The sequence below is a fragment of the Hippocampus guttulatus genome, chromosome 6 (assembly GCF_054856545.1).
Source record: "Hippocampus guttulatus isolate MCC_2025c chromosome 6, RoL_Hgut_1.0, whole genome shotgun sequence".
NCBI classification, from domain to species: domain Eukaryota; kingdom Metazoa; phylum Chordata; class Actinopteri; order Syngnathiformes; family Syngnathidae; genus Hippocampus; species Hippocampus guttulatus.
The window spans coordinates 4,557,933-4,572,436 of NC_141266.1; the positions used below are offsets into that span (position 1 = coordinate 4,557,933).

General features: G+C 39.6%; 2 protein-coding genes across 3 annotated transcripts; both read left to right on the forward strand.

Annotated features, from left to right (window-relative positions):
• The first annotated feature begins 1,907 nt into the window (after window positions 1–1,907).
• On the forward strand, window positions 1,908–6,869 carry LOC147203342 (uncharacterized). Its single transcript, XM_086114375.1, has 6 exons — window positions 1,908–2,115; window positions 2,836–2,919; window positions 4,583–4,785; window positions 5,490–5,637; window positions 6,166–6,288; window positions 6,425–6,869. Exons 2-6 carry the CDS (start codon window positions 2,859–2,861, stop codon window positions 6,490–6,492), a joined length of 603 nt encoding a protein of 200 aa, XP_085970501.1. The 5' UTR covers window positions 1,908–2,115; window positions 2,836–2,858; the 3' UTR covers window positions 6,493–6,869.
• Window positions 6,870–11,390: 4,521 nt separating this feature from the next.
• Window positions 11,391–14,404, forward strand: fxyd11 (FXYD domain containing ion transport regulator 11). 2 transcript variants are annotated; one of them, XM_086113128.1, is made up of 7 exons: window positions 11,391–11,513; window positions 12,520–12,561; window positions 12,772–12,804; window positions 13,187–13,201; window positions 13,470–13,544; window positions 13,880–13,904; window positions 14,039–14,404. In XM_086113128.1, exons 2-7 carry the CDS (start codon window positions 12,528–12,530, stop codon window positions 14,067–14,069), a joined length of 213 nt encoding a protein of 70 aa, XP_085969254.1. In that variant the 5' UTR covers window positions 11,391–11,513; window positions 12,520–12,527; the 3' UTR covers window positions 14,070–14,404. The 2 variants fall into 2 exon arrangements, with proteins under 2 accessions (XP_085969254.1, XP_085969253.1); XM_086113127.1 differs by having other exon boundaries at window positions 11,401–11,503.
• Window positions 14,405–14,504: the final 100 nt, after the last annotated feature.

The window sequence follows — 14,504 nt, forward strand, 5'->3', positions numbered from 1 at the left end:
CTCAAGAACAAAACGAATCCAAAGTAACAAACAAAACCATGGCAGAAGCTAAAACCTCAATAACAGAAACATGACCGAAACAAACCTGACAGGAACAAACAGCAACAAACAAACATGACAGTAGCCAAGAGCAAACAGCAACAATGACCCAACAATGAGTGGTTGGGCTGGGAGTCCTTTTAAAGCACAAATTACCTTATGACCAACAGGTGTGCAGCTGCAGGGGGAGACCTACAGTGCCACCTGTTGGTCCCAAACCGAATCATGACAGCGACTGGTTTGCACGCCCACCTCACAGTGCAGAGGTGCAGGGTTCGATTCTGCCTTCGGCCTTCCTGTGTGGAGTTTGCATGTTCTCCCCGTGCCTGTGTGGGTTTTCTCCGGGTATCCTGGTTTCCTACATTCCAAAAACATGGATGGCAAGTTACTGGAATCCTCTAAATTGTCCCCAGGTGTGAGTGTGAGCACAGATGGTTGTTCGTCTATGTGTGCCCTGCGACTGGCTGGCAATCAGTTCAGGGTGTACGCCGCCTGCTGCCCAAAGTCAACTGTGATAGGCTCCAGCATGCCCGCGACACTCGTGAGGATGGATGGATGGATTTTGTGGTTTTGAGAACTAACTCTGCTGTATTGCCATATCCACACTGTCACATTACACTGTAGCACATACATGCAATGAAAAGGCACCTTCCCAGCATGGGTAAGTGGCAGAACGCTCCGGCCCTCTGGAAGTAACTCTGAGCTCCAGCACGGACAGGCCAGCAAGTGTAAAAGTGTGTCCGGGAAAGAGGCGCCCAATGGAAGTCACCCCGATCACCAGCAAAAATAGTGTATTCAATTTGGTCATCCTTCTAAACATGTGTTCAGACAATTGAGCTGCATACAAAATATAGATTCAAACTCTTGAGAGGGAAGAAATTTCATCTGTGCTGTATGTTACACATACGGTACATTTGACAATAAAGTTGTATCCTATCCTATTAAATGGTATCCAAGGATCCTTAAATTGAGCATTGAGTGTCTATCCCTATCCTATCCCCACTGTCTTTGGGCAGCAGGCAGTGGACACCCTCAACTGGTTGCCAGACAATCCAAGAGAAATAGAAATGACAAAAACAAAGAAAAAATAAATTAAAGGGCCTAATCGTTTCAATTCTGATCAGCTAAACGTTGCTTTTTTTCCTTAGATTTGGTCTTGCTTGTATCCTGAGAGCGTTGGGCAAGGATGGATACACGTGCATTTTATTTCATGAAACCCTGATTGTGGATGAAATGATATAACATGACTTCTCTCTCGTCCATGTTCATCGTGAAGCACGCCAAGCGAGGTATGCGCGCGCGCACGTCTAGTCTGCGCACACGTCATGTTATTGCTCCCCCGTCGATGAGTCCTTGGGTTACCCTGGCCACCCGACCCAAATGTTTCGGAATTCGCCCCAGGTTTCATTAAATCTCTAAATGTACAGTCCATGCAAATCATTGAGTGCCCCAAAAAGGTGCCTGTGAACAAAATACAAATAATAATGTGAATAGTAGAAGTAGTACGACAGATATTATTCACGAGAATGTACATGTGTTCATCCAACTCAAGGGGGCAGCATAGCTTTTTGACCGTGACATATCGTTGCAATCTATGAATTTGACGTTTTGCAGTGATAGCAGGGTGAGCGTCTTAAAAAAAAAAAGAAAATGTTTAAATTAATTTGGGTAACTATAAGAAATGCTGTCCAACTAAAAAGAAAAAAAAACAGGAGTTCCGTATAGGAAATAGGACTGACCAGGTTTGTTCTTGTCGGTGTGTGCAGCGTTTCTCAAACGGAAAAGAATCAAAATAACTACCAGTAAGCAGCCACTTTAAGCCAGCTCAACCTGTTTGCTTTTTTTTCTCCACTGCAGAATTGTTTCTTTTAAATCAGAGACTTGACTTTCTCACAGTCATCCTCTGAGCTTCACCTGAGAGAAGTTGGAAGATGATGAATTTGTTTGACATACAGCAATTTATTATTTCAAGCTATTCATTATAGTTCCAGCTTTAGAAAGAATTTTGGATTCATTTCTGAAGCAGTGTAGTTATCATCAGTTAAGAGGTGTTCTACTGGAAAGCTTTAATTGAAGGTTAGTTGGGGTTTTTTCTACCTTTTCTTCTTAATCTTGAACAGGTTTGCATGAAATTATGGTGGAAAGTTTGTATTTGAAAATATCAATGGAATTCACTTCAGTTAGAAATAAACATTTTTGTTTATGTGTATAGTTCCTCTTGAAGACCAGAAAGCAATTTTAATAAAAGGGGAAGTGCATCAATGAGGCCAGTTCTATAAGCAGCGGGGAAAGAAGTGGTCAACAATGAGTTTTCAGGGTTCTACCAGCCATAACACACTATTGTCGAAACACCCAAGAGTGAGTCCATAAAGCAAAAAATAAATAAAAAATCATATATCAGGAGGCTTTGTTTTACTCTGCTGTCTGCTACCAAGTCGATATTGCAAATGAAAATCTGTTCTTGGCTGCCTTAAGTAAAAGTTAGCAAAATAGATGAAATACAGTAAAGGGTAGTCCAGAGTGTAGTCTGCCTTTCGCCCGAAGTCCGCTTGGATAGGCTCCAGCACCCCGCGACCCTAAACAGAATAAGTACAGGTAATATTGAAAATGGATGGCTGCGTGGGTGAACAATACAGTCTAATAGACCATTGTGGTAACACCTTTAGTTTCACTTTTGCATTGTTTCATAATTACGGTGTTGAAGATGATGTTTCTTAATTATTGCATGACATGACAAAATAATACTGTCTGTTGTTGACATTATAACCTGAAGTTACCATGTCTATGTTTGAACAGATTAAAAGAAAAATACACAAAGGATGAGGAAGAACATTAACGTGTTGCTACTGATCTTGATCCACATCTTCACACCCTCATCGGGTATGTGTTTATTTTTACTTGTTTTTTTAAACCTAACGCTCCAGTTTTTACAGTGGTATGAAAAAGCATTTGCCTCTTTTCTGATTTCTTATGACTTTGCATGTTTGTCACACTTAAATATTTCCCATCCTCAAACAAATTTAAGTATTTGTCAAAGACAAAAAAAATCGAACACAAATGTTTTAAATTATAAGTATTTTTAAATTTTAAATATATATTTGAATATATATATATTATTTTCAAGGTTGAAAAAAAAAACCTCAAGCCACATAGCCCTGTGTGAAAAAAATGATTGCCACCTAAACTTAAAAAGTGGTTGGGCCACCCTCAGCAGCAGCAACTGAAATCAAGCGTTTTTTTTTGTTTTGTTTTTTTATCACTGCCATTGAATCTTTCCCATCTGTGTGGAGATAATTTGGGACACTCTTCATTCCGGAATTGCTTTAATTCCATCAATCACAGCAAGTCGTCCAGGTCCTGAATTGGCAAGCAGCCCCAGACCACCACACTACCACCACCATGTTTGACTGTTGGTCTGATTTTCTTTTTCTCAAATGCTGTGTTACATTTACACCAGACTTGCAGACCTTCCAAAAAGCTCAACTTTCATTTTGTCATCCAAAGAATATTCTCTTCAACGTCTTAGAATTCATACTTGTTTTGCAAAACTAAGGCTGCCATTAATGTTCAATTGATCAGCCCTGGTTTTCGCCTTGGAACTAAGCCTTGGATGACATTTTTGCTCAGTCTCCTCCTCATTGTTGAGTCATGAACACTCACCTGAGGCGAGGGAGGCCTACAGTTCTTTAGTTGTCATGGATTCTTTTATGACTTGGCTGAGTCGTTAGCTGTGTCCTTTCAGGCTAATTTCTGTTGGCTGGCCACTCCTGGAAAGGTTCACGACTGTTTCAAGCTTTCTCGGGGACTATGGCTCTCACTGTGATTCACCGCAGTCCTAAAGCTTTAGTGATTCCTTTGTAACATTTTCAAGACGAGATGATATTGGTTACTTTATTTCTCTTCTGTTCCTGAATTTCTTTGGATCAGGGCATTTTGTTGCCTTTCTGCTCACCTGCAGTATTTTCTCCAGATTCTCTTGGTGAAAATTGCCCTTAAACTGCTCGACTATGTCCTCATGCAGTTGCCCATAAAGAGGTGAACACATCTTCCTGGTAAATGACTGAAAAGTTCAGGAGAGCTCCATATATCGCCAATAATGGCAGTCAAGGGTTCTGAGTTAGCCTGTTCACGTGTGGGATGTTCCAAACAGTTGTTTGATGAGCACTCCTCAACCTCAGTCTTTTTTGCCACCTGTCCCAGCTTTTTTGGAACATATTGCAGCCATAAAAAGTTCATGATTATTTGCTAAAAACAAATTTTAAAAATTGTATATATTGTCTTTCTAGTGTATTAAATTAAACATAGGTTGAACATGATTGGCAAATCACTGTATTCTGTTTTGGTTTCGGTTTAAAACAACGTCCCAACTACATTGGAGTTGGGTTTGTCAAAGGGATCGCATACTTTTTCATGACTGTACATATTTAATTACATTTCTTTATCAATATACCATGTCATTTCATGACAAAGCATCCCTTTAAATTTTTACCTACAATGTGCAGCAGCTGAGATTCGGCATATGTATTTCTTCCACATCTTGCAGCACAAAACACAACCGCGGTATCCACAAATACAACAACAGAGATCTTGACACGGCCAGTGGATGTCTCGGTGTTTGTGGGGGACCCCGCCGTGTTTACCTGTGCTGTGCCTGAAACATCTCCTGTTGTCACCTTCACCTTGTTCGGTGGTCATGGCAGTTACAGCCTCACCTGCCCTGGTGGACATGTGGAAGATATCCCCCAGGTCAGATAGCAACTAGAAACCTTGTTTCGCTGTTAAGAAGCACTAATAATCTTTTGTGTTTTCACATTTCGTTTCATGTAGCCTAAAATGCAAAAAAAAAAAAATAAAAATGTTAAGTGTCTCACATGGCCAATGATCAGTGGTTGTGCCGATTTTGATGCTTCTAAATATTTTCAGTTGAAGGCAGGGGTGGTTTTAAAAACGTAATCACACATCAATCACAGAAGGATGTTGCTTCTTCACAGATTTTCATATTGTTTGATGCCCCATCAGTGACGATTGTCAGAGGGGTGATGCCCCCTCTCAGGTGGATGCTCGAGATCCCCACCTTGTCAGCAACACCCTTTGCATGCTACCGCCAGTGACACCCATAGCATGCGATGGTATACATCCAAACACAACGTTTTTAGCCACATTATTTTTTAAATTGTTTTTGCTGGTTAGGAAGTGTGCGGACCCTCCAGCAACACTGCTAAAAAATTGTGGCCTTCTCCATCATTTAAGGTGCCAATCAAAGGCAAAACATTAATCCAATGAAGATCCTATTGCAGCTAATGGGATCTTCATTAAAGGACAATCAAGGTTCATCTTGGCAACAAAAGCAACGGATCTAATTTTATATACGGCTGTCATGAATCAACTTCAAAATTAAGAATTTCAATAATGTGATGTTCAGTAAGTTATGCCCTCATCTGTGTCCTTAGGCTCTTTATGGAAGTTGTCATATAAAAAAAGGACAGTCAGTGGCTGTGTGGACCTTCAAAGGAACTTCGAAATCAGACAATAACACAAGAGTTGTTTGTCAGTTACCAAATGGTTTTGACTCTTCCACTGCCACTCTACGTATCTATGGTGAGGACAACCATGCCATCCATCCATCCATCCATTCATTTTGTACTGTTTGAGTCATGGGTGAACTTTCGGCTGTCCCAGTTGGCTTTGGGCACCAGGCGAAGTAGACCTTCGACTGGTTGCCAGCCACTCACAGAGCAGATATAGAAAAACAACCATTCACACTCACATTCACCCCTACTGGCAATTTAGAGTGTTCCATTTATCCAAGAAAAGAAGCCAAAGTGGGTCCCAGAAAACAAACTCACGCAAGCACAGGGAGCGCCTGCAAACACCTACATGGAAGGCCTGAATTCAATCACCCAACCTCAGAAATATTAGGCAGCTAACCATATCATGCCACACGACAAAAATCTATCATATCACATTTTAAACATTCACAAAAGCCAAATCTTGAGGACTAAATTATGCAATTGTTGGAAAAGAAGGGCATTTCGATGATAGATGAAGTAGGTCATACTTTACAAGAAATCTTCCATTTTATTCCTTCAACTGTTCCCCACTAATGTCTGATGTCTTCACTCTTAGATAATGGCAGTTACATGGCCATCCTCATTGGCTGTGCTATTGGGGGCTTCTTTGGCATCATCCTCGTGTTTGCTTTGTCTTACACATTACTGAAGAGATCTGAGGCCTGCCAGAAATGTTTCCGTAAGTAGAGGCTCAAATCCAAATATGCTCCGACATGTTCACTTTATCAGGAACTATGCTGAACAAGTAGCTTAGACTCCTTGACTATTAGAAGTTATTGAAGTTGGGATGTTTTTGTTTTTTTTTATCCTTGCAGGGGCCAAGGAAGATGAAGATGATACATTCGCAATTATATCCAAGGATTTTGCAAAGCAGAAGAATTAATGATATCATGTTTTTCCCTAATAACCTGCAAAACAACTACCGATGAATCAAATCACAATTAAAACCAAGAATCTGCTCAGGTGCCAATGTGACCTACAAATAAAAAAAGGCTTACACAAAATATCTATGATAGCAAAAAAAATAATAATAATAAACATGGTGAACTTTTTTTTGAGGAGCTTCATTGACATAGTGATTTAAGCCACATACTAGTGTCATCATCAGTTCAAATTCATGGAACATTGATGTTTTGAACATGAAGCACTGAAGGGTTGGGTTTACATGTGAGGCATTCCTTGAAGGTGAAAATTTGCAGTGTTTCCCGATCCCTCATAGAAAAATGTTCTGTTTAAAATAAACAATGAACTAAAATATCACGTTTTGAGTGTTTATTTAAACCTTGAATTGCAACGTGAAGTCTTTTCATTTTGTAATGAAATCCAAAATATATATTTAAAACCTAAGTTTCATCCATGTAGGGCACAATTTTATTTACATTGTTTTAGTCAATCTCAGCGGTTCCCAGTGCGATGAAGTTAATTTGTGGGGGGGTTTCTTTTGTTAATGAATTGTTTTCGAAAAGCATTATTTTATGGGCTTGTCAAATTTAGGCCACTAAAAACAGATTGAGATAACTGGTAAGTGCATACTGTGTGTGTGGTAATGACTGTAATTAACAGACTGAAAGTTGTTTGTACAGCTCAGACGTGAGGAGCTCAATGAAAATGTGATAGCTGAGTAATGTGTTGGATTAGTGTTTCCCCTAGTGGTGATCAACCTTCATGCTTTGTTGCTTTTTTTTTAGTTGTTGTTTTCTTTGGGGGGTGTCCGATTCAATCAATAAAAATCTAAACACAGATTGGAGGCATCTTTCAACACACTTTTTGTTAAGCCATTAAAAGTTGAATGAAATAAAATTCACTTATATTAAAAAGAGAGAGATAGAGAGAGAGAGAGAGAGAGAGAGAGAGAGAGAGAGAGAGAGAGAGAGAGAGAGAGAGAGAGAAAAGCAACAAAAAGTGCTCAGTGCAATAATGGACTGCCCCCTGGATGTCAAAATCAAAAGAACTTAATGTGTGCCTTTTTTGTACGCATTTTCGCTCTTCACACCAAAATGACCACACTCTAGCTTTCAGTGGCTCAATTTACAATGTGTGTGAATTGGCAAAACGTGACCAGAAGGAACCAAAACAGAAAGCAATCAATAATCAAGAAAAAGGTGCCAGGCTAAAAGGTAATAATTTACAGTATGCAGTGTGACCGCCTGCTGGAGCCTACCCCAGCAGGCTTCATCCAAGACACACTGGACTGCATGCCAGCCAATCACAGGGCGTGCCACGGACAAAGACAAACTATTATTTTTGCACTCACATCACACCAAAGGATAATTTAGAGTCTTCAGTTAACCTACCATGCATGTTTTGGAATGTGGGAGGAGGTTGGCGTACCCAGACAAAAAGCCACGTAAACACATGAAGAACATGCAAACTCCACACAGGAAGCCCTCTTGTGAACCCATGACCTCTGAACTGTGATGTGGTCTTGCAAACAAGTCAGCCACCGTGCGGGCGACCTTCGTTTTTTCGTCTTTTGTATGTATAATGGATGTGCTTGCTTCATTTATTTTAAGGCAGTGTTTCTTAAGCTTCTTAGAGGTACAGAACCCAACCAGTTAATATGCACATTCAGCGAACATTTTATTAGTGAAAACTAAATAAATAAATAAGATTTTTTACATATATATTTAAAAAACCCGCATTTATTAATATTTCATGGCATATGTATAGTGTTTTTCTAATCGTATAACGTACAGTCACACTGTGACTATTAAGCGAACTAAATTTCCCACAGCACTGATTGGACAAGCAATGTAATGTGATCACATGCAGCCAGTCATGGCCATGGCAGAGCCTCCGTCGAACCCCTGAGACCGATTCACCGAACTGCTAGGATTCGATCGAACCCAGGTTAAGACCACTGTTCTAAGGGTAATATATAATCACACCGGTTGATTTTAAATTAGCAGTTCTAATGTTGCAGCTCCGAAAAAAGAAGAGCTGTAGTGTTGTTTTTTTAAAACGTAGACTTTATAAATGCTTTTAACAGGCTCAACAAATACAGGCGCGTCTCTCCCGACTACGTGCCTGCTCTTCGGCTGTTCGACTCGAGAGGCGTTCAAAGACCGCCCCCGAAAAACGTGAATTAACGATAACTTCAATGACACAAGAAAAAGCAAAAATAATGCACCAAAACAGAAAATCGGGCGAGGAAATCACTAAATAAATTCTATGGGGGAGGGGGGTGGTTATGAACACACAACAAAGTAATAAATAACAAACAGTTCTGAGACAGTCCAGTCTCTTACACTAAGAAATGGGCAATGAAGAAAAATGCAGTCACTCTTATTAGATTTTTAAAACTTTTTTAATCCATCATTTGTGTTGTGACACCTGTGTCAGATATACAAATGCACATCAGCAGGAGAGAATTCTCTCTCAGCTTTTAGTTTATACAGCAGAGGTAGCGTGCAGCAATGTGTTGGTTCAGCTGCTTCCTTAAAATGTCTTTCTGTTTCATGTATCTACAGTACACGAATAAGAAATGATCTTCTCTATATTACAAAGAATTTTCAACCGTTGATCGACTGGGTTTCGCACAACGTTAGTTAATTTGTTCTAAGCCCTCTAGTTCCACTGTTTCGAGACAAACACACGAAATACCACCACTAACAGTGCAACTTCTGTGACTGTGTGTGAGTGTGTGTGTGTTGGGGGGGGGGGTGCAAGCCGGTGACATTATCTTAAAAAACAGAGGAAACATGACAGGTCCAACCAGATGGCAGTACAACTCACCAGGGAGTTTATTAGTTACACCTGTGAAATCCATTGTTTTTAAGGAACAAAGGTAGTTATGCTCAATTATCTTGATTGACACACATTATTTAATAATAACGTAAGTGAATTTTTAATACAGGAGTGGTTCTCAAAATTTTTCAATCGAGTACCACATCAATAAAAATACTTTCCTCTCCATTTACCATCATAAAATCCAACGTTAAAATGCCATAATCTAGTTGGCTGAAGTGTTTATCAAAAATGACGCAGAGGTTTTATTATTAAATGTTGTAGTTGTAATTGAAAGCCGTTGTTGTGAGGCGTACGTGCTAACCAGTCGACCACGGTGCTGCCCAGACGAATAATAAGTCACTCATAATGCCTCAAGTCAATGTCAATGAGAACGCCCTGGAAAGTGAGATGTCAGTGCCACTGTCAGGAACCTTCACATATGGCTCTGTACTAGCTCTTGCTGGCTGGTGTGCCCCAAGAGACTCTGGAGAAATTGGTCCGTATCAATGAAACAGCTGTCACATTACAGTATATTGCAATGACAAGTTGGAATTCCAAGAGCGCACCAATACGGCCACAACCAGCCAGCTCGTCGGAATTACACTGACAGTACGTACAACCAAATAAACTACCAATCAGAGCATGCAAAAGAAACAAGAGGATGAAGAAAAGAAAAAAATAGCGAAAAAACTGTCAATATGTACCTGCTGCATGAGTAAAGTAGCCAGCCACCAAACATCAAGACAGCTTAGCTTACTGCACATTATTAGTGTTTAGTTGAACCGCAGACCCGGGAATATACAAATTGAGACAAAACAATATACAGCAATCCCTAGCCACTTTATGTTTTGCAGCTTCAGTGCTTCACTGGAGTACTAGGAGAAAACCCACGCAGACACGGGGAGAACATGCAAAATCCACACGGGAAATCAGGAGCTGGAATCAAACTCTGCACCTCTGTACTGGGAGGCTGACGTGCTCACCGCTCGATCACCGCGCCGCCCTCTGGAATAAAATCCATCCATCCATCTATTTCCTAATCAATTTATCCTCACAAGGATCGTGGGCGTGCTGGAGCCTAGACTAGCTGAGAAAACCCACGCAGGCACAGGGAGAACATGCAAACTCCACACAGGAAGGCCGGAGCCGAACCCTACACCTCTGCGCTGTGAGGCAGACGTGCTGGAGTAAAATATCAGAAAGCTTGGTTGCAGTCGCAGATCATGGGTTCGCCAACAAATTAAAGAAACCATTACACACAGCGAACAATAATGGAGTATTCTGGAATGCCCTGAACTAATATTCTCGCGCGCCCTTATCTAAGTCCTACTGAACATCTGTGAAAGAATCTGAAAAATACAGTCTGGAGAAGGCATCTTTTAAATCTGAGACAACTGGACTATTTATTGTATTCGTTTTTGTAATTTTTTATCACTGGCAGACTCGCTTGCTCAGAACAATCAGGCAATTTGGGGATAACAGCAGTCAACGACATTCCTGTAGATGTTCATACTCCACTTTCTAAAATGTGATATGAAATTATGCAAATTTTTCTCAACTTCTCTCAATTGATATCAGCAATTGTAGTTTGCAGTTTTAGGGTTAAGAAAATGTCGGGAAAACGAAAACCAGCAACACAAATGTTATTTTGTTACAATGGGAGCCACATATTCATGATATGTCATTCGTAAATTTACCGCTTCACCAATTTATTTCTTTATGGAACCCATCTCCTTCTAATCGCAGAAACCCACTGTTTATTCACTTTTCTTTTTTTTTTGACCTCATCTCCCACTTATTCACGTTAAACCAGTTTTTTTTTCCCCCTTTGTGGCAATTGTAATATGCAGATCAACCAATTGCAAACACCCCAATGTATTACATCCACTTGCGGGATCTGTTCAGCTGTGAGTATTGAATATTAGTGTTTAACATCACGTGCTTCAACAGCTATTACACAATGTGATGCGCTGATGTTTATGGGAAAACACGACCAATGGCCTTCAGGTACAAACGAGTCACACACATACACAATAGTTTATACTCTAAACATAGAGGAGGAGCCGGCGCAACAAATCAGATGAAACTGAAAATAGAGACTTTTGTCTAGGCTGCAGTGTGCAACATTCACACACTCTTTTGCGTCTCGGTCCTCATCTGTTCAGGTAAGCCAAGGTACGGACGAGATAGGTATGATGGGGGTCTGGGTCAAGTATATGGTAAAAATCCTGATTACAATTTTGTTTGAAGGTTTATTGTTAGCGCAATGTTTGAACTGAAAAAAAAAAATCAATAGATGATGACGAACCTTTAAATGAATGTTAACATAAACAAATGTTTTTTAATTAAGAATAGGAGTCGGTGTTGATTACTTTCATGAGACTTGAAAGTCGGATATCTGCGTGGCCTTCGCCAATGTCATGCTAGCTGATAGTCACGGTGACCTCTGGACAGGGGTCATGATGGAAGATGACGAAGAAAAGATGCAAAACAAGCGGTCTTTGTGCTGTATTTTGATTCTACGACCATTCCTTGAAATCTTGGAGAAGATCAACAAGTAGTGCAGGTTGCAGAACAGAACAGAAAAAATGCTTTGGCTAACTCTACGATCCTCCTTGCTTTTTATTTTTTTAAGTTTATCTTGCTTCTACTTCTTGAACGAATGTACTTAAGGACCATATACATAATTTACAAGGTCAATCGAAGGTGAGCTTCAAAATAAAACATTTCTCTCACACTTCAAAAAGGTTCTAAATGCTTACTCTATAATAGGAATGGGAAATAACAGCCCAAAACTATTTGGGCTTTTTTTCTCTGAATTATTTATTTATTTATTTTTTTGGTGGGTGTAAAAGGAAGACTCATGATGAGGTTAGGCCCTGTGTTTTGTGTTTCTTTTTAATTTGAGAGGTGGAATGAAATTTGACTGGAAACTTTGCTGTTTGTTCACCAAACACATGAAATGCATCCCTGCTGAGGGGATTCTGACCTCTCACACGGCAAGGACATGCCTCCTGAGGAGAGGGAGAAGAGTGTGTGTGTGTGTGTGTGTGTGTGTGTGTGTCCGCGTTCGTGCATGCACATGTATAAACCAGGGGCAAAGTCGTGAGAACAAAATTGTGTGTCCTTCTCAGTTTCACAGTCATATTATCTTTCTCCTCTTTCATGTCTGTCTTAACAGTGTTGAAAATGGGACATCTCACACTCGTGGCTGTGATAGCAGGTATAATGCAAAATACATCTTAAAGCATCTCTATGATCTATACCATCTCATTTAATTTTCTCTCACGGGATTATTAAAGCGTATCTTTCTAGCTCTTACAAGAAATATTTTTTAATATTGATAATAATTCTGAAAGCTGCAGAGCTCGTTAGCTGTAGGCTAGCAAAGACATTCCCCAATAAGCATTTCCTCTGTTTTCTCCTCTTCTAGTGCTCTTCACTCTCTTCACTGAAACTGAAGCAAGTAAGGCAAAAACTCCCTGTCTGTCTCGGTTCGTTTCTCAGGCTGTTTCTGTGGACAAACTAGTTTGTGGAGAAACTTAACGCTGCTGTAAACCTGAATTGCGCTGAAGTTGACCCATTTTGAAGTTTTTAAATCTTCAGGTTTTTTGTTTTTTTTTGGAAACTTGTTTCATGTTCCAAAGAAACAAACATAACAGGAAGGTTAAAAGTGTTTGTGGGTCAATGACAATGAGATGAAAAGTGAATTACTCATTTATTTGATTGATTCTTTTCTTTTGCTAACACTCTCACAGAGCGAGCCTTTGTGGGGAAAAAAGTTTCATTCCGTATCATTTTGTAAGTGACTGTTTTCTTTCTCTCCTGTTCTTCTGTTTGCTCTCTAGGTGCATTTGTTTATAGTAAGTATACATCCTCAATTGCATCTATTAAAAGGCCTCACGTGTATAAAGTATTATTTCTATTGTTTATGTTTATTCTGGGAAAAAAATGTCTATGGTGTTGTACATATCATCAGTAAAAACAAATATAATATACCTATGCTTATTGAACTACATGTGATGAAGTCCCATTGAGTAAACATGTTTTTGCTTTTTTTTTTAAATACTGTACATAAAAATGGAACTGATATGGATCCTTTAAACTTGGAAAATTGTTCTTTTTTGACAGACTATGAAAGGCTTCGAATCGCAGGTCTGATCTGTTCAGGCCTTTTATTCTTTGGAGGAATTGGTGTTTTGCTATGTAAGTGCCACACGGTCAAACTATCATTTGACCACCGTAATATGTTGAAAGGATGAAGCATTCTTAAAGTGAATGACCAAAACTACTAACGGATAACAAAAGTTGCATTCTTGACACGTGTCTATATTTTAAAATCACCTGAATCTATTTCATTCTGGCATGTTGACAAAATCTCAAAAGCATCCATTTGGAACTTTTGGTGATGCTCTCACCTTTAATTGTATTATTTTATTGAAAATTATGAGCTTTTATAAAGACAATTGCATTTGGGTGAAAGTTTCACTCTGCAGATGTGTTTCAGAATTCACACAATAATCTGTGGTTTTCCTTCACAGATAACAAGTGCTCCAGGGGCTCCAAGTAAGATGACTCCTCTTTCATTTTTACCCCCCACTAGCTAGGGGAATGTGCAACCCCCCAAGCCACTTGTCTGTTTTCTTCCTGAACCAACGTGCTAACTGCTGCTCAACCTCCTTTTTGACCTCCGGTTGCAGGAAAGTGGAAGATGACAGCAGTGAAATCTGATATGGAACCAGATAAACCGGTTTCCACGTGGAGAAAGAAGAACAAACAGGAGAGGGGTGGAGATTGGAGAAGACTATTTTAGGTTCATCTGCACATTTCTGGGTGAAAAAAAATATATATATATTTGGTAAATACCTTGTATTGTTTGTCTAAGGTGCTTACAGAAGATCCGAGAACTGCAAAATGCAATAAGCTGTATAATGACAGTTGCTCACATGTACAGTATATATTGCATGAAGTGGAATTTTTTAAGAGCCTGTTCGCTGTGGTCAAACATTTCAAGAAGAGAAAGTATGTATCCAGTGAAATTAAATAAAATGTGCTTTTAAAAATGATCTGATAGACACTTCTTAATTTAGATACGTGTTGCATTAGCATACGGCATACAACAGGAAATCTTTGTCACTAATGTGGATGGATATCCGTATTATATCC